Source organism: Ranitomeya imitator, chromosome 2, assembly GCF_032444005.1.
Source record: "Ranitomeya imitator isolate aRanImi1 chromosome 2, aRanImi1.pri, whole genome shotgun sequence".
Taxonomy (NCBI): Eukaryota; Metazoa; Chordata; class Amphibia; order Anura; family Dendrobatidae; genus Ranitomeya; species Ranitomeya imitator.
Window position 1 is genome coordinate 741,423,651 of NC_091283.1, and position 25,019 is coordinate 741,448,669.

At 43.2% G+C, this 25,019-nt stretch overlaps 1 protein-coding gene across 1 annotated transcript in view; it reads left to right on the top strand.

Annotated features, from left to right (window-relative positions):
- Positions 1-25,019, top strand: part of LOC138665605 (cGMP-dependent protein kinase 2-like) — a 340,073-nt gene that overhangs the window by 144,343 nt on the left and 170,711 nt on the right. Inside the window, exons 4-6 of the mRNA XM_069753231.1 lie at positions 7,335-7,448; positions 9,193-9,298; positions 13,742-13,805. Coding sequence (XP_069609332.1) covers positions 7,335-7,448; positions 9,193-9,298; positions 13,742-13,805 — 284 coding nt within the window. The remainder of the gene's footprint in view (positions 1-7,334; positions 7,449-9,192; positions 9,299-13,741; positions 13,806-25,019) is intronic.

Below are 25,019 nucleotides of genomic sequence, written 5' to 3' on the forward strand. Positions count from 1 at the left end.
ACAGAGATTCCACGTCTCAGAGCTCGTTCTATTGTTTTTGGGTTATTGTCAGATCACTGTATGTGCTCTGATTGCTGGCACACTGTGTCACTGGATTGCCTACATAACAGTACAAGGAGCCAAACCTAATGATTCTCAATAGAGGGAAAAAAGAAGTTCTGACATCATTTTTTTTTCTCAGCTCTGTGTTCAGTCTTTTTTTTCCCCTAGACATTTGGGTGTTTCAGGACACAGGGGTGGACATGGATATTCAGGGTCTGTGCTCTTCAATGGATAATCTTGTTACAAATGTACAAAGGATTCAAGATACTGTTGATCAGAAATCTATGTTAGAACCAAGAATTCCTATTCCTGATTTGTTTTTTGGTGATAGAACTAAGTTTCTTAATTTCAAAAATAATTGTAAGCTATTTCTGGCCTTGAAACCTCATTCTTCTGGTAATCCTATTCAACAGGTTTTGATTATTATTTCTTTTTTGCGCGGCGACCCCAAGGACTGGGCATTTTCTCTTGCGCCAGGAGACCCTGCATTGAGTAATGTCAATGCGTTTTTTCTGGCGCTCGGATTACATTACGATGAGCCTAATTCAGTGGATCAGGCTGAGAAAAATTTGCTGGCTTTGTGCCAGGGTCAGGATGATATAGAAGTATATTGTCAGAAATTTAGGAAGTGGTCAGTACTCATTCTGTGGAATGAATCTGCGCTGGCAGCTTTGTTCAGAAAGGGTCTCTCTGAGGCTCTTAAGGATGTCATGGTGGGTTTTCTTATGCCTGCTGGTTTGAATGAGTCTATGTCTTTGGCCATTCAGATCGGTCGACGCTTGCGTGAGCGTAAATCTGTGCACCATTTGGCGGTATTGTCTAAGATTAAACCTGAGCCTATGCAGTGCGATAGGACTATGACCAGAGTTGAACGGCAAGAACACAGACGTCTGAATGGTCTGTGTTTCTACTGTGGTGATTCCACTCATGCTATTTCTGATTGTCCTAAGCGCACTAAGCGGTTCGATAGGTCTGCCGTCATTGGTACTGTACAATCCAAATTCCTTCTGTCCATTACCTTGATATGCTCTTTGTCATCGTATTCTGTCATGGCGTTTGTGGATTCAGGCGCTGCCCTGAATCTGATGGATTTGGATTATGCTAAAAATTGTGGGTTTTTCTTGGAGCCTTTGCGGTGTCCTATTCCGTTGAGAGGAATTGATGCTACACCTTTGGCCAAGAATAAACCTCAGTACTGGACCCAGCTGACCATGTGCATGACTCCTGCACATCAGGAAGTTATTCGCTTTCTGGTGCTACATAATCTGCATGATGTGGTCGTGTTGGGGTTGCCATGGCTGCAAACCCATAATCCAGTATTGGATTGGAACTCTATGTCGGTATCCAGCTGGGGTTGTCAGGGGGTACATGGTGATGTTCCATTTTTGTCTATTTCGTCATCCACTCCTTCTGAGGTCCCAGAGTTCTTGTCTGATTATCAGGATGTATTTGAAGAGCCCAAGTCCGATGCCCTACCTCCGCATAGGGATTGTGATTGTGCTATCAATTTGATTCCTGGTAGTAAATTCCCTAAAGGTCGATTATTTAATTTATCCGTGCCTGAACACGCCGCTATGCGCAGTTATGTGAAGGAATCCCTGGAGAAGGGACACATTCGCCCATCGTCATCACCACTGGGAGCAGGGTTCTTTTTTGTAGCCAAGAAGGATGGTTCGCTGAGACCATGTATTGATTACCGCCTTCTTAATAAGATCACTGTTAAATTTCAGTATCCCTTGCCATTGTTATCTGACTTGTTTGCTCGGATTAAGGGGGCTAGTTGGTTCACTAAGATAGATCTTCGTGGTGCGTATAATCTGGTGAGAATCAGGCAAGGAGATGAATGGAAAACTGCATTTAATACGCCCGAGGGTCATTTTGAGTATCTAGTGATGCCGTTCGGACTTGCCAATGCTCCATCTGTGTTTCAGTCTTTTATGCATGACATCTTCCGTGAGTATCTGGATAAATTCCTGATTGTTTACTTGGATGACATTTTGATCTTCTCAGGTGATTGGGACTCTCATGTGAAGCAGGTCAGAATGGTTTTCCAGGTCCTGCGTGCTAATTCTTTGTTTGTGAAGGGATCAAAGTGTCTCTTCGGTGTGCAGAAAGTTTCATTTTTGGGGTTCATCTTTTCCCCTTCTACTATCGAGATGGATCCGGTTAAGGTCCAAGCCATCCAGGATTGGACTCAGCCGACATCTCTGAAAAGTCTGCAAAAATTCCTGGGCTTTGCTAATTTTTATCGTCCCTTCATCTGTAATTTTTCTAGCATTGCCAAACCATTGACCGATTTGACCAAGAAGGGTTCTGATTTGGTTAATTGGTCTTCTGCTGCTGTGGAAGCTTTTCAGGAGTTGAAGCGTCGTTTTTGTTCTGCCCCTGTGTTGTGTCAACCTGATGTTTCTCTTCCGTTCCAGGTCGAGGTTGATGCTTCTGAGATTGGAGCAGGGGCGGTTTTGTCACAGAGAGGTTCTGGTTGCTCAGTGTTGAAACCATGTGCTTTCTTTTCCAGGAAGTTTTCGGCTGCTGAGCGTAATTATGATGTGGGCAACCGAGAGTTGCTGGCCATGAAGTGGGCATTCGAGGAATGGCGTCATTGGCTTGAAGGAGCTAAGCATCGCGTGGTGGTATTGACTGATCATAAGAACCTTACTTATCTCGAGTCTGCCAAGCGCTTGAATCCTAGACAGGCCCGTTGGTTGTTGTTTTTTGCCCGCTTCGATTTTGTGATTTCGTACCTTCCGGGCTCTAAAAATGTGAAGGCGGATGCTCTGTCTAGGAGTTTTGTGCCCGACTCTCCGGGTTCATCTGAGCCGGCGAGTATCCTCAAGGAAGTAGTCATTGTGTCTGCCATCTCCCCTGATTTGCGGCGAGTGTTGCAAAAATTTCAGGCGAATAAACCTGATCGTTGTCCGGCGGAGAAACTGTTCGTCCCTGATAGGTGGACTAGTAAAGTTATCTCTGAACTTCATTGTTCGGTGTTGGCTGGTCATCCTGGAATCTTTGGTACCAGAGAGTTAGTGGCTAGATCCTTCTGGTGGCCATCTCTGTCACGGGATGTACGTACTTTTGTGCAGTCCTGTGGGATTTGTGCTAGGGCTAAGCCCTGCTGTTCACGTGCCAGTGGGTTGCTTTTGCCCTTGCCGGTCCCAAAGAGGCCTTGGACACATATTTCGATGGATTTCATTTCTGACCTTCCCGTTTCTCAAAAGATGTCAGTCATTTGGGTGGTCTGTGATCGCTTTTCTAAAATGGTCCATCTGGTGCCCTTGGTTAAATTGCCTTCCTCCTCTGATTTGGTGCCTTTGTTCTTCCAGCATGTGGTTCGTTTGCATGGCATTCCTGAGAATATTGTTTCTGACAGAGGTTCCCAGTTTGTTTCAAGGTTTTGGCGAGCCTTTTGTGGTAGGATGGGCATTGACCTATCTTTTTCCTCGGCTTTCCATCCTCAGACTAATGGCCAGACCGAACGAACCAATCAGACCTTGGAAACATATCTGAGATGTTTTGTTTCTGCAGACCAGGATGATTGGGTGTCCTTTTTGCCGTTGGCTGAGTTCGCCCTTAATAATCGGGCCAGCTCAGCTACCTTGGTCTCTCCATTTTTCTGCAATTCTGGGTTCCATCCTCGTTTCTCTTCAGGACAGGTTGAGTCTTCGGACTGTCCTGGTGTGGATTCTGTGGTGGACAGGTTGCAGCAGATCTGGACTCAGGTAGTGGACAATTTGACCTTGTCCCAGGAGAAGGCTCACCTTTTCGCTAATCGCAGACACCGTGTGGGTCCCCGACTTCGTGTTGGGGATCTGGTTTGGTTATCTTCTCGTCATATTCCTATGAAGGTTTCCTCTCCTAAATTTAAACCTCGTTTTATTGGTCCGTATAGGATTTCTGAGATTCTCAATCCTGTGTCTTTTCGTCTGACCCTCCCAGACTCCTTTTCCATACATAATGTATTCCATAGGTCTTTGTTGCGGAGATACGTGGCACCTATGGTTCCATCTGTTGAGCCTCCTGCCCCGGTTTTGGTGGAGGGGGAATTGGAGTATATTGTGGAGAAAATTTTGGATTCTCGTGTTTCTAGACGGAAACTCCTGTATCTGGTTAAATGGAAGGGTTATGCTCAGGAAGATAATTCCTGGTTTTTTGCCTCTGATGTCCATGCTCCAGATCTTGTTCGTGCCTTTCATGTGGCTCATCCTGGTCGGCCTGGGGGCTCTGGTGAGGGTTCGGTGACCCCTCCTCAAGGGGGGCGTACTGTTGTGAATTCTGTGGCTGAATTCACTCCTGTGGTGACAAGTGGTACTGCAGCTTCTGAGCTTCCTCCCTCAGGTGTTCTGGTGAGCTCGTTGGCTGCTTTGTTATTTAACTCCACCTGATTCTGTCTTCCTTGCTCCTCGTCTATGTTCCAGTGTTGGATCTGAGCTTCTGGATCTTTCCTGTGGCCTGCTGCTCTGCTTAGATAAGTGCTTCTTTGCTTTTGTTGCTACTTTTTCTGTCCAGCTTGTCAATTCGTTTTGCTGGAAGCTCTGAGACGCAAAGGGTGTACCGCCGTGCCGTTAGTTCGGCACTGTGGGTCTTTTTGCCCCCTTTGCGTGGTTTTTTTGCTTTAGGGTTTTTTGTAGATTGCAAAGTTCTCTTTGCTATCCTCGCTCTATCTAGAATATCGGGCCTCACTTTGCTGAATCTATTTCATCCCTACGTTTGTCTTTTCATCTTGCTAACAGTCATTATATGTGGGGGGCTGCCTTTTCCTTTGGGGTATTTCTCTGAGGCAAGTCTGGCTTGTTTTTCTATCTTCAGGCTTGTCAGCTCCTCAGGCTGTGCCGAGTTGCATAGGTAGTGTCAGGCGCAATCCACAGCTGCCTTTAGTTGTGTTTAGGATAGGTTCAGGTATTGCGGTCTACAGAGATTCCACGTCTCAGAGCTCGTTCTATTGTTTTTGGGTTATTGTCAGATCACTGTATGTGCTCTGATTGCTGGCACACTGTGTCACTGGATTGCCTACATAACAGGTTCGGTGACCCCTCCTCAAGGGGGGGTACTGTTGTGAATTCCGCTCTTGGGCTCCCTCCGGTGGTTGTAAGTGGCACTTTTGTGAGTTCTGCTCTTGGGCTCCCTCTTGTGGTTTCAAGTGGTATGGCTGCTCCTTGGATTTAGCTGTCAGCAGCTGCTTCTACTGATTGTCTTTTCTGCTCGGCTATTTATGCCTGGCTCTTTTCTTCAGCCAGTGCCACTTGTAAATGGTTCCTGGTTGGATTCACATCTCTTTGGATTTCCCTGTTATCCTGACCAGTTCAGCAAAGCTAAGTTCTTGCTTGCTCTTTTTTGTCCACAGATTGTGGACTTATCCGTTCTGTGCTTTCTATGTTTGTCCAGCTTATCAGTATGAATTATCTCTGTGCTGCTGGAAGCTCTGGGAAGCAGATTTACCCTCCACACCTTTAGTCAGGTGTGGAGATTTTTGTAATCTCTGCGTGGATTTTTGTAGTGTTTTATACTGACCGCACAGTATTCCATCCTGTCCTATCTATCTAGCTAGACTGGCCTCCTGTGCTCATCCTGGTTTCATTCTGTGTATGTCTTTTCCCTCTCCACTCACAGTCATTATTTGTGGGGGGCTATCTATCCTTTGGGGATTTTCTCTGAGGCAACATAATTTTCCTGCTTCTATCTTTAGGGGTAGTTAGCTCTTAGGCTGTGACGAGATGCCTAGGGAGAGTTAGGAGCATTCCACGGCTACTTCTAGTGTTGTGTTGAGCTTAGGGACTGCGGTCAGTACAGATACCACTTCCTTCAGAGCTCGTTCCATGTTGCTCCTAAACCACCAGATCATAACAGGACACACGGACCAAACACTGATGACACACTGATGGTAAAAATGGACACATGGACCAAACACTGATGACACACTGATGGTAAAAATGGACACTGACTAAACACTGATGACACACTGATGGTAAAACAGACACTTGGACCAAACACTGATGACACACTGATGGTAAAAATTGACACATGGACCAAACACTGATGACACACTGATGGTAAAAATTGACACACTGACCAAACACTGATAACACACTGATGGTAAAAATTGACACATAGACCAAACACTGATGACACACTGATGGTAAAAATGGACACAAGGACCAAACACTGATGACACACTGATGGTAAAATTGGACACAAGGACCAAACACTGATGACACACTGATGGTAAAAATGGACACGGACCAAACACTGATGACGCACTGATGGTAAAAATGGACACAAGGACCAAACACTGATGACACACTGATGGTAAAAATTGACACATGGACCAAACACTGATGACACACTGATGGTAAAAATTGACACATGGACCAAACACTGATGACACACTGATGGTAAAAATGGACACACTGACCAAACACTGATAACACACTGATGGTAAAACCAAACACATGGACCAAACACTGATGACACACTGATGGTAAAAATGGACACGGACCAAACACTGATGACGCACTGATGGTAAAAATGGACACAAGGACCAAACACTGATGACACACTGATGGGAAAATTGGACACAAGGACCAAACACTGATGACACACTGATGGTAAAAATGGACACATGTACGAAACACTGATGACACACTGATGGTAAAAATGGACACAAGGACCAAACGCTGATGACACACTGATGGTAAAACCAAACACATGGACCGAACACTGATGACACACTGATGGTAAAAATGGACACGGACCAAACACTGATGACACACTGATGGTAACAATGGACACATAGAGCACACACTCATAACACACTGATGAAAAACATGGATGACAGTGGTATCACTTTTTTCATGTACATGTTTAAACACGGACATGTGAATGAGCCCTAACTTAAGAGACAAAACATCTAAAAATGTTGCCATTTCTTATATCGAATAATATATCTTATTGTTGCTCTTTATGATTGATTCAATATTAAGACAAAGCATCTATACTGTTTGAATTAATGGACATAGACAAGTGAAGCTTTTTAGGAAAATGTAATTACTTAGTTTTCTTATTGCTACATTTTGTGAGAATGCAGAATTCTTATTAATTTGGGGCTCGGTTACCATTGTTTTCTATATAACGTTTTCTGCTAGACATTATGCATGATCTACTTGCTCTGCCTGATCTCTGGTGCTCAGTGTTTCCTCTTTGTGCGCTCCCATATTTATATGTTTGTAGCCTCTAGCTAAAACTACACAGTGGTCGAAAAATATTTGCCGGTTAATGTGATTATTTGATTCTTTCAGAGGGCCTGCTTGATGTTATACAGAACAGTCGGCTGCTTGGGCAGATGCATCCTGGGACTGCTTTTGGGGAATTAGCAATTCTCTATAACTGCAAGAGAACAGCCACTGTGAAAGGTATGAGTCATTACCACGGCTAACCACAATCATACTCCACATAAAAAAGACAATAAGCAATACATCAGGAATATCTATGTCATCGCATCCTTTTAGTTTTTCATTAAGTTGTAATCCCCATAACATTGTTCATCGTGTCTTATTTGATTTTAATTAACCTTCACTGAGCAACAAAACATGGATTTTATGTAATGTGTTTCACCAGTAAAACGCAGAGTAAAAAATGATCCACAGAAGCTTTTATATTATTTTTGCAACTTCCATAGGTTAGAGGAATATTCACACCTATCTGAATGATAGTGAAATTCAAAATTATTCTTTTATGGATACCTATGGCAATATGGGAATTTAAGGTTAGGGTTAGTGTAAATCATTTCTCATAACCTCATTCATCAGACATGTCGGTCATTTGTGGTTACTGAATAGGAGCCCTGAGAACCGCCTCTGTACCTGATGACATCTGTAGCTCTTCTTCTGATTAGCCAGTCTGGTGCAACATCACATGAGCGTCCTGCCAGGCCAGCTAATCAAAAGAGACTCTCATGTCAGCAGGGCTCCTTTTCAGCGACCACAGATGATAGGTACCGTATGTCTGATGAACTGGATAGTGTGAAAATAGATCCAGCTCAAACACCAAGGTGTTGATCAAAATCTTTCAATCCATTTTATTTGGAAGAATTCTTTCTAAAATGGTACATCAATTAGGACGTCTCAGACAACATTGCAAATATAAAATAGGGGTGATGTATAAGAAGAACCATACGCGTTTCGAACAATAAAATTCTCGAACACTAGGTGACCAGTGCTCGGTCCCGAGTGCCGGCGGCAGTGCTGGGTATTGATAGGAGAGACTCGAGCAAGTTTATAACATTGCATTTGCAAGTGTGACTATATGTCAGAGTGCTTCAATTAATGAATACCTGAATTCCACTATTGCTACACATTTAAAATAAAAAATAAAATGATGAAACCGAGTGTATGTGTCCAAATCTGCGCTGCTGATAAAGATGGATGGGGACGGTACTCTTCAAAACTTTATTTCAAACAGGTTAATAGTCAACGCGTTTCGAGGTCATGCAGGACCTCTTCTTCAAACCTTCCAAAAAACTTTACAAAACTTGTAAGGTTTTGTCCTGAGGAAGACGTCCTGCATGACCTCAAAACGCATTGACTATTAACCTGTTTGAAATAAAGCTTTAAAGAATATCGTCTGCCATTCATCTTCATCAGCAACGCAGATTTGGACACATACACCTGGTTTCACCATTATCCTTGGTCTTTGGACCCATGTCCTGCAGCAGCTGATCCATGCTTATTACATGTTGCTTAGTTGCAACTAAACAAGGTGAGCGTTCCTCTCCCCAGTGCACCCCATGTTTTTAACCACTTAAGACCCTATTTGGACTTCATTTGCTCTCCAGATTTTCTACTTCTAAAAAATAATGTGAGGAACTTTGTTAACATCTGTTGATCAAACAATGTATAAGCCATCTGCCAACCAAAAAGTGACCTCATATGGATGGTCCCTAACTCAGGTTACTCACCTCTTTCTGTGGCTACCCCGGCCTCAGATGAACTTGGAAAAAGATAAGATCAAGGCGTAGTTCTAATTAAAACTTGTCTAGGTAAGGTGGGAGCATAGCGTGCACTGCCCAGGGGGACAACTCTTCAAGAAACATTTTGTTAAATATTGCATTGGTGACTTAGAATAATACTTTAACCAATATGTTGCATATTTTTGCAGCTGTAACAGATGCCAAGATTTGGGTCTTGGATAGGCAGGTTTTCCAGAACATTATGATGAGTTCAGCACAGGCTCAGCATCAGGAATATTTCAGCTTTCTCCGCAGGTAATTTAATACAATTTTGTTATACAAACTTTGCATTTTTTGTGTTCTAAAATAACAGTAAGCTGTGTCCCCTACATAAAAAGCAAATACACAAAGAAAAAACACGAGACAAATAATAGTCTGTAAAAGACTCCTTAAACTGTATACCTGCCTTAAAGGGAAACTGTCAGCAGGATTTTGCTCATTAACCTACACACACTATCAGGTCAGCGCCGGTGTATTGATATGCTCATACTCCAGGGTGGCCTGTGGGGGGTCTTCATGTGGTGCTCTGATTAGATATTCATCTTTATGGGCTTATGATCCCTCAGTGACCTGCCCCCTATTTTACATACAGCATATAATATGGTTTTCAAAAAAAATTCACATTCATCAAGCAGGTGCTGGTGGCGGCGCTTGCGCTGTAGCATGATACGATGGATATATGCCTGTTTTTTATTTACTTAAACATATAGTTTTTTTTTTAAATACCTTAATCAAAATAGCTCCGACGGCCACGCCTGCACAGTAGCATCTATCGCGTTCTGATAGAAGCTACAGCACAGTTGCCACCTGTGCCAATTTACTAGAGAAAAAAGAAAATTAAGCTCCATCAAGATGGCACCGGCGGCGCCTGCACGGTAACATATCATCTAAAAGCATGCCCCCTTGTCATCATTGCCGGTCTAGGTGTGTAAAGATCATTAGAAAGATCTCTATACAGTCTCTACATATATTTGTACATTGTAATAAGATCACCATAATTCTTCTTTTTTCCAAACTGAATAACCCTAGGTTTGATAACTTGTTTTTTTGATATTGCAGACCTTAATAACCTTGGTCGACATAAAATCACAAATTATTCTTATTGTGGCTGCACTAGTAAGATCAGTATTGAGGCAAAATTATGTTCTTGTCATGAACATCTATGTCTTCGTTAATGAATCCTATGATTTGAGTTGCCTTGGCAGCAGCTGCCTGACACTGGTCTCAAAGTTGAATTTTTCATCCATCTATACATTTAAGTATTTTTCAGTAACAGTTTTACTGTATTTTACCATTTAGTACATAGTTGTACGTTTTTATCCTCAGCCCAAGTGCATGACCTTACATTTATCTACTGACTTTTCTCAGCCCAATTCTGCGTCTAACATAAATCCCTCTGCATTATTAAATTATCCTCCTCTTTGTTGATTACCTTGCAAAGTTTAGTATCTTCTGCAAATAATAAAATTATACTCTGCATGTCTGGAATGCTTCAACAAATTCCAGTGATCTTAAGATTGTTTTTTCGACGAACATTATAATTTATAATGGTAAATTTAGGTCTATATGTTTTGTGCTTATTTACAAAAAATATCAGAAATGTGACAAAAATGTTAAAAAATGTGCAATTTTTTAAATTTGTTTTATCCAGATAGTCATGCCATAGAAAAATAACATTTTGCACCATTTTTCTCGATTATCTGCTGTGAAGACACTGACCTTGAACTGCGGTGACCACATCACTGGCATTTTCCCATGGTCCTGAAGTCATCGCAGTTCAGGCCGGCTGGGAACGCAGCCTCAGTGACGTCACTGAGGGTGCGCTTGCAGCATCTCATTCCCCAGTGGTTCTGAGCTTGGACAGTCGCATCTTGGCACCATCCAGGATGAAAACTAATTATTCCCCAGACATGGATGTTTTATTTTATTTTTATTACAGGAGATCGAGGGCTTCGGTGGAATTAGGCAATGTCGTAAGTATGGTTTAATTGAGAATAATAAAGGAGTCTTTGTCATTTTTTCAATCAAAGGATTGTATTCTGGCTGTGTCTTTATTTAACATATAACTATAGGATTAGCAATGGAGAGGTGTCTTGCAGACACCTCTCCATTACTAAGCCGTGGGCTTGATGTCACCTGACAATTCAAAGGTGCCATCAACCCCACAAATATTAATCCCACTTTCCACCACTATCTGGCAAGTGGGAAGAGCCGGGCAAAGGCCATCTAATAGATGCGCCTTTTCTGGGCAGCAGTGGGGTGCTGTTTTTAGGCTTGGGAGAGCTAAATCAATGGCCCCTTATCAGCCTGAGAAGAGCTGACCCCAGCTGTGAGCTTTAGCAAGGCTGGTTGTCAAAAATGGGGGACCCCCATGCCTTTTTTTTTAATTTTTATTTAAATACTTAAAAAACAGTGTAGGGACACCTCTGTTATTGATAACCAACCTTGCTGAAGCTGACAACTGAGGGTTGCAGCCCCCAGCTGTGAGTTTTGCCTGGTTGGTAAAAGAAAATAGGGGGGAACCCATGCCGTTTTTTCCATTTATTTATTTTGTTATATCGCAGGCAGCAGCTTAGGAATACCCCGGTCATCCGCTCCTGCTGTCACTGTTATTAGTGGCAGCAGGTGTCAGATGATGGGAGTAAAAGTCCCAAAAGCCCCTACCTGCTGTCATCGTTCTGACTTTAATATAATTCTCATCATTCTCCTCTGCTCGCGCCGATTGCCAGCAGAGCAGGGGCGAATAATGAGAGCCGTCTTCAGCATCCACCACCGGGGAAAAGCGCTTACTGCAGCACTTCTTCCCCGGCGACCGTCCATGTGGTACTGATGCGGCACACGGATGGCATCCATGTGCAGTACGTGTTTACACGGATCCAATGACTTGATTGGGTCCGTGTGATCCATGCAGCTGCACAAAAACGGACATGTCGGTGTGTGGCTCACTCGAACACACGGTCCGTGAAAAAACACAGATATGTGCACAGAATGGGTCTACGTGTGTCAGTGTCTCTGGTACGTGTGAAAACTGTCACCGCACGTACTGGAGACACTGACGTGTGAAAGAGGCCTAGGGCCTCTATTTGGTTGTAAATTGACATGGCAAACATCAGGGCCACACAATCAAGGTCTCAGCACGCTGAAGGGGATAAAGAGGAGGCCCCAACATTTTGTTAATCATTTAGATGATGTAGTCACTATTGACAGCAGCATCTAAGGGGTTAAACAGATTTGGACTGTGCCATCAGTGATCGTGGCTAATGCAGCAAGTTGTCAGCTATAGTGTACAGCCGACAGCTACAGGATTGTCACCTGTATGGGGAGATTGTCACCTGTATGGGGATGCTAGTCTCTTATATCTCAGGTCAGTAAAAAGACGTATTGGCGGTCATTAAGGGGTTAAAAAGAGCATGTCCAAATACTGACCTCTATGGTACCCCAGTGTTACTTTTGGTCCAATGACAGTGTGTCTCATTAATAACCACCATCTGTTTCCTATCACTTAGCCAGTTAGTAACTTGGTATGAGTGGCTCTGTGGAAGTTCAGGTTCTAGTACCCGACCAGAACTTTATCCCAAAGTTTGTTTCGGGTACCAGAACTCTGCCCAAACTTGAATCAGAACCCAAACCCATTGAAAACATTGTGGACCCCAACTTTGGATCTAGAAAATAGTTTCTCTTCTCTCTCTTCTCTATTTCTTTCTTCCCTCATAACTCCGAGCATTGCAACAGACTTTCCGTGAAAGTCAAGTGTTCGAAGTTTATCACCAGACACTAACCGTCCGGTATGAACACTGAACTTTTAATTTCGGGTTCGCTCATCTCTATTGAATACATCTCATCTTATTCTTCTCATTTTTCTTGCCAACCCCAGACATCTAGTATATTAAAAACTAGGCACAGATAAAAACACATTTTTAGGATAAGGCTATACAGTATACAGTCTGTAGAAAAAAAAGGAAAACATTGGATCAATACTTTTTGAAAAGTTATTATATATATTTTGCTTTATAAATTAATCTCCCCTTACGGAAGCTAGAAATAGACTGTAGGTTCTTGTTTTCGCCACGAAGCTTAGCTATATCTTCTTATAATGCTGTCTGTGCAACTGTTAATGGAATCTTCTGCTTACTTCCATTCCTATCTGCAAGCTGCAGCACTTCATACTGCGAGGCCATTATCTGTAAACTGTCAGATGACTTATTAATCATACCACAATCTTAATGCAAATAATGCCTGGCTCTGAGGAAGCATAGGTTCTTCCATTATTAGTTCACTAATGCAAATCTAAGGTCTAAAGGAATTTTCATCGAAATACACGTGGATTACTTAAATGATCCCTGCAGGCAAAGACATAAGTTCTCTAAACCCATTGCAGACTATTTGAGGGGGCTGTACCAAAAAGGACACTGAACAGGGGAAGGCGATGGATAATCTTTATGTATCTGGGACACAGAGTCGTTGCCTATTACAAGTCACGTGCTGGAGCGAGGTGATGTCTTCTCTTACACTCAGCACTGACTCTGAGGAAGTCATTAAGAAGTGTGGGCAACTTCCATTACTGGGAAAGAGTAGGAGAAAAATCTTTATTAACGGAGACAAGAAGTGGCAAATGTATTACAGCGCTGTCAAAGAAGATTTGAAATGCTTGTTCCAAAAATATAACTGCTTTTTAACAATTCTTTTTTTTTTTCCTAGTGTTTCATTGTTAAAAGATTTACCCGAGGAGAAGCTTTCCAAGATAGTAGACTGCCTGGAAGTGGTATGTATTTACTGACGCTGATTGATAAATATGCTAGATTAATACTATACTTACAGTATATTTGTGTTACTAATATAAGTCTGTTCCTTTATGATACGTCATATTCTAAGTGTTGTAGAGCTGACATTGTCAAATGTTTTCCAACATTTTCTACTATTGAAATTCAAGCATACATTGAATTAATCTGACATGTGAAATTCATGCAAATGCATTGCTGCCATAGCATTTCCTTTTTAGTAGCTGATTAAAAGGTAGAATTAATTAGTAAAATGTGAAACTAATGCTATACATACGCCATCCACATAGCAATCAGAATAGTCACTGTCATTGCCATGTTTAAGTCCCCCTTAAAGGGAATGTGTCACTGGATTCATGCAGCCCAAACTACAGGCAGCATGATTGCAACCAAAATGTTTTTCTTTGAAATGCCCCGGCGTTTCAGAGCAAACGTAGTTTGAACAGGCATGCTGGGACTGTAAGGAGAAACGAGACTAGCGTTAATGATGTCTGAATCTCTTGTATTATTTTATCCATAATTACTATATACGATATGCAGAAGTAGATGGCAGCCAACTATAGGACTCGTCATGGTGACTGTCTTGCCACACAAGTGATACGCGGCAGAACAGATTCACTGCTTGCACAGATACAGACAGATTTGAGATTTGACTAGAAAGTGGAAACCTCTTTCCTGCTTATGTGTTTAATTTTGGCTTCGGAAGAGGAGAGCGGCCTTTTTACAGCTGGACATAGAACAAGGCTTTAACTTTCCTCTTGAAGCAGAGGCATAGATGCTATAGAGCAGTTATGCATATTTACCAGAACATGGCAGCTGTCATCTTAGCCCCTTCACGACATGTCGGAATCGAGTGTATGGAGCGGGCTCACGCAGTGAGCCTGCCCCTCACCCGTCATTTGATGGCTGTGTATTGCAGCCAGGACCTAGCCCAGCACTGCTCTACCTGCGATTGTTAACTTGTCAAATGTCATTGTCAATCTCTATCAGCGGCATTCAACCTGCACCATTGTGTGTACACGTCATTATCTCCGTCCGTGACGTGATCACGGGTCGCCGATGAGTTGTCATGACAGCTGGGCATCAACTGATGACCTTCAAAGGAGACCGTGATGTTGCATCACTGTATATAGCCCAAGCAATCAGAAGATCGCATCTTCAAGTCCCCTAAAGGTGCTAACAATAGCAGTAAAAAGTAAAAAAAAAAAAAAAGGTTTAAGAAAAAAATATATAAATAAACGTTCAAATCACCCTCCTTTTTCCCCATTGAAAATAAAGATATTAACAAAAATTAAAAAATACACATATGTGGTATCACCGCATTCAGAAAAGTCTGATCTATCATAATATATAAACAATTAACCTGATCGGAAAACACCGTAGATGGAAAAAATTCAAAAACTCCAACAATATTATGTTTTTTAGTCAAAAAAGGCTGTAATAAGTGATCAAAATGTCCCATCCCTGCAAAAAATAAGCCATCATACAGCTCCATCGGATGAAAAATAAAAATGTTACGGATCTCGGGAAATGGCAGCACAACCCAGAAGAGGTTTTTTTTTGCAAACTTCTGATTTTTTTCACCACTAAAATAATTTAAAAAAACTGAAAATGTTTGATATCACCGTAATCTTGTTGATGAGAATCATATTGCATAGTCATCTGTACCACAAAATGTACACCATAAAAACAATTCCCAAAATAATGTCAAAATTGTTTTCTTTTCACAATTTGACGGTACTTGGAATTTTTTTTCCTGTTTTCCTGTACACTATGTGGTAAAATGAATGGTGTCATTTAAAAATACATCTTGTCCCTCAAAAAGCACAAGCCCTCATATGTCAATGTGGACAGAAAAACTAGAGTTATGGCTTTGGGAAGAATGGGAGGGAAAAAAACGGAAACACAAAAACTGAAATTAGCTGCAGCGTGAAGGGATTAAAGGGATTCCCTCATCATTTAGTTTCAGAAAGGCTTCTCTCCCCTGTCTCACGTCTTTCTGCTTACCAAAGAAAGTGGAGGACTCTTTACAAAAACGAAGTTGCAATGTGAATTGTTTTACAGGTAATCTGCAATTGGAACCATTTAACAACTTGAGAATAACTACTTACGCTGACAAAATCTGGAAAAACCCAGATCTCTTTAGCTAACACAGATCCTGGGTCAAACAACCTATACTAATGCAGACCTCAGACCAGTACTCCGGAGACCCTAGAATATTATAGACCCCCTAATCAAATACAGACCCCAGACAAGTCTCTGTGACTTTATACAAACTCCATACACTTACATAGTAACTCACATTCTCCTCCTCTGAGGATCCTCCTACCTCAGGACGTGCCCAGCTATTGTCATGTGACCTTACTCTCTCTATAGGTCCTTTACAAGTAATGAGACCTGCTCATTTGTGTGAGGGATCAGTCCAGAAAGAACCCCCTCTGCTGAAGCCTAGCTATGGAGCAGGTGCATGCCTTGTTTGCCCCTCCCCAACCAGGGGCTGTGATTATAGGCATACTATAAATTAGGCTTTTATAATAAACATTGATGCAATATTTTAATATGTTTTATGTGACTATTCATACAGTCATATTGTTATAATTATTATTATTATTATTATTATTTATATGTGATCATTAATTCCATGGTGCTGTACATTAGACGGGGTTACATCAAAATACAAATATCACTTACTGTAAACAAACTAACAATTAAAGACTGATACAGAGGGGCGAGGACCCTGCCCTTGCGGGCTTACATTCTACAGGATTGTGGGGAAGGAGACAGTAGGTCGGGGGTTGCAGTAGCTCCGATGGTGTTGAGGTGGTCATGTGGTCATTACAGGTTGTAGGCTTCTTTGAAGAGATGGGTTTTCAGGTTCCATCTGAGGGATCCAAATGTGGTGGACAACCGGACGTGTTGGGGCACCAAATTCCAGAGGATGGGGGATATTCGGAAGAAACCTTGGAGGGGATTGGGTGAGGAGCGAATAAGCGTAGAGGATAGACGGAGGTCTTGGGAGGTCCCATGTGAGGTTTACTATATAGATTAAGACAGGGTCAGCAGAATCATCTCATTTCAAAAGTGAAGATAATGATGTCTCTTTTGTACTGATAAGGCCCAATAGCAATGTTATACACACAGATCAGACTCTGAAGGCATCTCCCTTGCCATTCGATGGACTCAGGATGAAGACTATGCTCAATCAATTAAAGTAAATCTGACACCAGAGTTTTTACTACCTCATCTGCAAGCACCCTGATTCCTGCAATGTGTCACATACTGGGCTGCTTGCTGTCATTTTGATAAAATTCAGTTTTATCCTCCACAGATCTAGCAGTTACTTAAATGCTGAGCTCTATATAGACCTACCCCCAACAATGATTGCCAGCTTTCTGTACACTGTGTATAGGCAGAAAACTGACAATCAGTGGTGAGGGCAGGGTTTTAGAGAGCTCATTAATATGGAGGACTACATAGCAGCAGGTTTACTAGTCCTCTACTGATAATCTCCTGATGATAAAACAGTGAATTTATCAAAATTGCACCAAGCTGCCCAGTATGTCACATATCATTGTAATCAGAGTCTCTCTCCACATTAAGCTGTTCTCATATTAGGTGGCTAAAAGCTAATGACAGATTTCTTTTAATGTAATCATCTAAAACTCCTATTGTCAGACAATACAGGATGTGGCCTCAGGGAAGTTTTTTAAAAATTAAAAATGAGCTGCAACAATTAACAAACAGAATAAAACATTATTTCCATTCGACAGACTTATATCCAATTAAAGAAAATGAAATTAAATACTTGAGACATTACCTTCAAACAATGGATATTTTCATTGCTGCACTGCATGCTGGGTTCTCCAAGGTTCCACAAAATGAGCGTAATGAATCAAACTAGTCTCTGTTCTCCCTGGGGTGCAAGAAGACACCTATAGGCCTCAGTTGTCCCCAAGTCATTAGTCAATTAGATTATATAACAAACTGCAGGAAGAAGTGTGATTAAAATTTCCGTGTTCGTAGAGTGAAGATGCGAGGTTATGCTGACACGGCACAATGTTGGCACACTTCTCATTAACAATGAAGAGCAATCACGATTTAGTAGCTGGTGAGAACAGCGTTGCTTGACTAATTGTTTGTCCCTTACTGAGCAAATGACTCATTCTCTATCAGACACGTGCACATAATCCAATGACTGCTGATCTCAATTTCTATCCAGTTCTTTCCTTTGGGTTGCACGGCTATATACACAGTACATGCTCTCATGACATAGATGCACAGTTTTATTGTACAACATAGTGAAGAAGAGCTCTAGTTCAAGAATGTGATATATTATTGTGAAATGGTACTGTAATATCCTGTTATCTTGCGGGATAGGTTTCATGGGAAAATCTCTAATAGCCCTATAGTAGGCATATACATATGGCTAAACTTAAGGCCCCTTCACATTAAGCGACGCTGCAGCGATACCGACAACGATCCGGATCGCTGCAGCATCACTGTTTGGTCGCTGGAGACCTGTCACACAGACCGCTCTCCAGCGACCAACGATCCCGAGGTCCCCGGTAACCAGGGTAAACATCGGGTAACTAAGCGCAGGGCCGCGCTTAGTAACCCGATGTTTACCCTGGTTACCAGCGTAAAAGTGAAAAAAACTAAAAGTACATACTTACCTACCGCTGTCTGTCCCCGGCGCTCAGCTTCTCTGCACTCCTCCTGTACTGGCTGTGAGCGCCGGGCAGCCGGAAAGCAGAGCGGTGACGTCACCTGTTATGTTTGCTAATGACAGGTGTTATGAAGGCAATCCAGAAACACAGTGTGCTTAGCGATCAGAGCGCACACAGTGATCTGACAAATACCCAAAAATACTAGAACGAGCTCTGAGACGTGGAAACTCTGTAGACTGCACACCTGATCCTATCCTAAACACAACTAAAAGCGGCTGTGGATTGCGCCTAACAACTACCTAGGCAACTCGGCACAGCCTAAGAAACTAGCTAGCCTGAAGATAGAAAAATAGGCCTGACTTGCCCCAGAGAAATTCCCCAAAGGAAAAGGCAGCCCCCCACATATAATGACTGTGAGTAAGATGAAAAGACAAAACGTAGGGATGAAATAGATTCAGCAAAGTGGGGCCCGATATTCTAGGACAGAGCGAGGACAGTAAAGCGAACTTTGCAGTCTACAAAAAACCCTAAAGCAAAACCACGCAAAGGGGGCAAAAAAAACCCACCGTGCCGAACTAACGGCACGGCGGTACACCCTTTGCGTCTCAGAGCTTCCAGCAAAACAAAAGACAAGCTGGACAGAAAAAAAGCAACAAAAAAGCAAAAAGCACTTAGCTATACAGAGCAGCAGGTCACAGGAACAATCAGGAGAAGCTCAGATCCAACACTGAAACATTGACAAGGAGCAAGGATAGCAGCATCAGGCGGAGTTAAGTAATGAAGCAGTTAACGAGCTCACCAGAACACCTGAGGGAGGAAGCTCAGAAGCTGCAGTACCACTTGTGACCACAGGAGTGAATTCAGCCACAGAATTCACAACAGTAACCCCCCCTTGAGGAGGGGTCACCGAACCCTCACCAGAGCCCCCAGGCCGACCAGGATGAGCCGCATGAAAGGCACGAACAAGATCGGAAGCATGAACATCAGAGGCAAAAACCCAGGAATTATCTTCCTGAGCATAACCCTTCCATTTAACCAGATACTGGAGTTTCCGTCTAGAAACACGAGAATCCAAAATCTTCTCCACAATATACTCCAATTCCCCCTCCACCAAAACCGGGGCAGGAGGCTCAACAGATGGAACCATAGGTGCCACGTATCTCCGCAACAACGACCTATGGAATACATTATGTATGGAAAAGGAGTCTGGGAGGGTCAAACGAAAAGACACAGGATTGAGAACCTCAGAAATCCTATACGGACCAATAAAACGAGGTTTAAATTTAGGAGAGGAAACCTTCATAGGAATATGACGAGAAGATAACCAAACCAGATCCCCAACACGAAGTCGGGGACCCACACGGCGTCTGCGATTAGCGAAAAGTTGAGCTTTCTCCTGGGACAAGATCAAATTGTCCACTACCTGAGTCCAGATCTGCTGCAACCTATCCACCACAGAATCCACACCAGGACAGTCCGAAGACTCAACCTGTCCTGAAGAGAAACGAGGATGGAATCCAGAATTGCAAAAAAATGGAGAAACCAAGGTAGCCGAGCTGGCCCGATTATTAAGGGCGAACTCAGCCAATGGCAAAAAGGACACCCAATCATCCTGGTCTGCAGAAACAAAACATCTCAGATATGTTTCCAAGGTCTGATTGGTTCGTTCGGTCTGGCCATTAGTCTGAGGATGGAAAGCCGAGGAAAAGGATAGGTCAATGCCCATCCTACCACAAAAGGCTCGCCAAAACCTTGAAACAAACTGGGAACCTCTGTCAGAAACAATATTCTCAGGATTGCCATGCAACCGAACCACATGCTGAAAGAACAAAGGTACCAAATCAGAGGAGGAAGGCAATTTAGCCAAGGGCACCAGATGGACCATTTTGGAAAAGCGATCACAGACCACCCAAATGACTGACATCTTTTGAGAAACGGGAAGGTCAGAAATGAGATCCATCGAAATATGTGTCCAAGGCCTCTTTGGGACCGGCAAGGGCAAAAGCAACCCACTGGCACGAGAACAGCAGGGCTTAGCCCTAGCACAAATCCCACAGGACTGCACAAAAGTACGTACATCCCGTGACAGAGATGGCCACCAGAAGGATCTAGCCACTAACTCTCTGGTACCAAAGATTCCAGGATGACCAGCCAACACCGAACAATGAAGTTCAGAGATAAGTTTATTAGTCCACCTATCAGGGACGAACAGTTTCTCTGCTGGACAACGATCAGGTTTATTCGCCTGAAATTTTTGCAGCACCCGCCGCAAATCAGGGGAGATGGCAGACACAATGACTCCTTCCTTGAGGATACCCGCTGGCTCAGATAAACCCGGAGAGTCGGGCACAAAACTCCTAGACAGAGCATCCGCCTTCACATTTTTAGAGCCCGGAAGGTACGAAATCACAAAGTCGAAGCGGGCAAAAAATAACGACCAACGGGCCTGTCTAGGATTCAAGCGCTTGGCAGACTCGAGATAAGTCAAGTTCTTATGATCAGTCAATACCACCACGCGATGCTTAGCTCCTTCAAGCCAATGACGCCACTCCTCGAATGCCCACTTCATGGCCAGCAACTCTCGATTGCCCACATCATAATTACGCTCAGCGGGCGAAAACTTCCTGGAAAAGAAAGCACATGGTTTCATCACTGAGCAATCAGAACCTCTCTGTGACAAAACCGCCCCTGCTCCAATCTCAGAAGCATCAACCTCGACCTGGAACGGAAGAGAAACATCTGGCTGACACAACACAGGGGCAGAACAAAAACGACGCTTCAGCTCCTGAAAAGCTTCCACAGCAGCAGAAGACCAATTAACCAAATCAGCACCCTTCTTGGTCAAATCGGTCAATGGTTTGGCAATGCTAGAAAAATTACAGATGAAGCGACGATAAAAATTAGCAAAGTCCAGGAACTTTTGCAGACTTTTCAGAGATGTCGGCTGAATCCAATCCTGGATGGCTTGGACCTTAACTGGATCCATCTCGATAGTAGAAGGGGTAAAGATGAACCCCAAAAATGAAACTTTCTGCACACCGAAGAGACACTTTGATCCCTTCACAAACAAAGAGTTAGCACGCAGGACCTGAAAAACCATTCTGACCTGCTTCACATGAGACTCCCAATCATCTGAGAAGATCAAAATGTCATCCAAGTAAACAATCAGGAATTTATCCAGATACTCACGGAAGATGTCATGCATAAAAGACTGAAACACAGATGGAGCATTGGCAAGTCCGAACGGCATCACTAGATACTCAAAATGACCCTCGGGCGTATTGAATGCAGTTTTCCATTCATCTCCTTGCCTGATCTTCACCAGATTATACGCACCACGAAGATCTATCTTAGTGAACCAACTAGCCCCCTTAATCCGAGCAAACAAGTCAGATAACAATGGCAAGGGATACTGAAATTTAACAGTGATCTTATTAAGAAGGCGGTAATCAATACACGGTCTCAGCGAACCATCCTTCTTGGCTACAAAGAAGAACCCTGCTCCCAGTGGTGATGACGATGGGCGAATATGTCCCTTCTCCAGGGATTCCTTCACATAACTGCGCATAGCGGCGTGTTCGGGCACGGATAAATTAAATAATCGACCTTTAGGGAATTTACTACCAGGAATCAAATTGATAGCACAATCACAATCCCTATGCGGAGGTAGAGCATCGGACTTGGGCTCTTCAAATACATCCTGATAATCAGACAAGAACTCTGGGACCTCAGAAGGGGTGGATGACGAAATCGACAAAAATGGAACATCACCATGTACCCCCTGACAACCCCAGCTGGATACCGACATGGAATTCCAATCCAATACTGGATTATGGGTTTGTAGCCATGGCAACCCCAACACGACCACATCATGCAGATTATGCAACACCAGAAAGCGAATAACTTCCTGATGTGCAGGAGCCATGCACATGGTCAGCTGGGCCCAGTATTGAGGTTTATTCTTGGCCAAAGGTGTAGCATCAATTCCTCTCAATGGAATAGGACACCGCAAAGGCTCCAAGAAAAACCCACAACGTTTAGCATAATCCAAATCCATCAGATTCAGGGCAGCGCCCGAATCCACAAACGCCATGACAGAAAACGACGACAAAGAGCATATCAAGGTAATGGACAGAAGGAATTTGGACTGTACAGTACCAATGATGGCAGACCTAGCGGACCGCTTAGTGCGCTTAGGACAATCAGAAATAGCATGAGTGGAATCACCACAGTAGAAACACAGACCATTCAGACGTCTGTATTCCTGCCGTTCAACTCTAGTCATAGTCCTATCGCACTGCATAGGCTCAGGTTTAACCTCAGGCAGTACCGCCAAATGGTGCACAGATTTACGCTCGCGCAAGCGTCGACCGATCTGAATGGCCAAAGACAAAGACTCATTCAAACCAGCAGGCATAGGAAATCCCACCATGACATCCTTAAGAGCCTCAGAGAGACCCTTTCTGAACAAAGCTGCGAGCGCAGATTTATTCCACTGAGTGAGTACTGACCATTTCCTAAATTTCTGACAATATACTTCTATATCATCCTGACCCTGGCACAAAGCCAGCAAATTTTTCTCAGCCTGATCCACTGAATTAGGCTCATCGTACAGCAATCCGAGCGCCAGGAAAAACGCATCGACACTACTCAATGCAGGGTCTCCTGGCGCAAGAGAAAATGCCCAGTCTTGAGGGTCGCCGCGCAAAAAAGAAATAATAATCAAAACCTGTTGAATAGGATTACCAGAAGAATGAGGTTTCAAGGCCAGAAATAGCTTACAATTAATTTTGAAACTTAGAAACTTAGTTCTATCTCCAAAAAACAAATCAGGAATAGGAATTCTTGGTTCTAACATAGATTTCTGATCAATAGTATCTTGAATTTTTTGTACATTTATAACGAGATTATCCATTGAAGAGCACAAACCCTGAATATCCATGTCCACACCTGTGTCCAGAATCACCCAAATGTCTAGGGGAAAAAAAAAAAAAAGTGAACACAGAGCAGAAAAAAAAAAAAAAAAAATGATGTCAGAACTTTTTCTTTCCCTCTATTGAGAATCATTAGTGTGGCTCCTTGTACTGTTATGTTTGCTAATGACAGGTGTTATGAAGGCAATCCAGAAACACAGTGTGCTTAGCGATCAGAGCGCACACAGTGATCTGACAAATACCCAAAAATACTAGAACGAGCTCTGAGACGTGGAAACTCTGTAGACTGCACACCTGATCCTATCCTAAACACAACTAAAAGCGGCTGTGGATTGCGCCTAACAACTACCTAGGCAACTCGGCACAGCCTAAGAAACTAGCTAGCCTGAAGATAGAAAAATAGGCCTGACTTGCCCCAGAGAAATTCCCCAAAGGAAAAGGCAGCCCCCCACATATAATGACTGTGAGTAAGATGAAAAGACAAAACGTAGGGATGAAATAGATTCAGCAAAGTGGGGCCCGATATTCTAGGACAGAGCGAGGACAGTAAAGCGAACTTTGCAGTCTACAAAAAACCCTAAAGCAAAACCACGCAAAGGGGGCAAAAAAAACCCACCGTGCCGAACTAACGGCACGGCGGTACACCCTTTGCGTCTCAGAGCTTCCAGCAAAACAAAAGACAAGCTGGACAGAAAAAAAGCAACAAAAAAGCAAAAAGCACTTAGCTATACAGAGCAGCAGGTCACAGGAACAATCAGGAGAAGCTCAGATCCAACACTGAAACATTGACAAGGAGCAAGGATAGCAGCATCAGGCGGAGTTAAGTAATGAAGCAGTTAACGAGCTCACCAGAACACTTGAGGGAGGAAGCTCAGAAGCTGCAGTACCACTTGTGACCACAGGAGTGAATTCAGCCACAGAATTCACAACAGTCACCGCTCTGCTTTCCGGCTGACCGACGCTCACAGCCAGTACAGGAGGAGTGCAGAGCACAGCGCCGGGGACAGACAGCGGTAGGTAAGTATGTAGTGTTTGTTTTTTTCACTTTTACGCTGGTAACCAGGGTAAACATCGGGTTACTAAGCGTGGCCCTGCGCTTAGTTACCCGATGTTTACCCTGGTTACCAGTGAAGACATCGCTGGATCGGTGTCACACACGCCGATCCAGCGATGTCCACGGGAGATCCAGCGACGAAATAAAGTTCTGGACTCTGTTCAGCGACCAACGATCTCCCAGCAGGGGCCTGATCGTTGGTCGCTGTCACACAGAACGATATCCTTAACGATATCGTTGCTACGTCACAAAAAGCAACGATATCGTTAACGATATTGTCTAGTGTGAAGGTACCTTTAAAGCAAACCTGTCAGCAGGCTTTTGCTAAGTAAACTACAGGCATTGTCAGGTTGGAATTGATAAACTGATTAAAATGATACCTGGGGTGAAGAAATCTGACCCCCCCAGGCGGGACTGTAGGCAGAGTCTTATCTTCTTGCTCTAAGACAGAGAAACCAAGGAAAGACCTGCCCACAGGCCACCCTGAAGTACAAACATGTTCCTCATAAATACAGACTGTTTGTGTTTTCGAGGTGGCCTGTG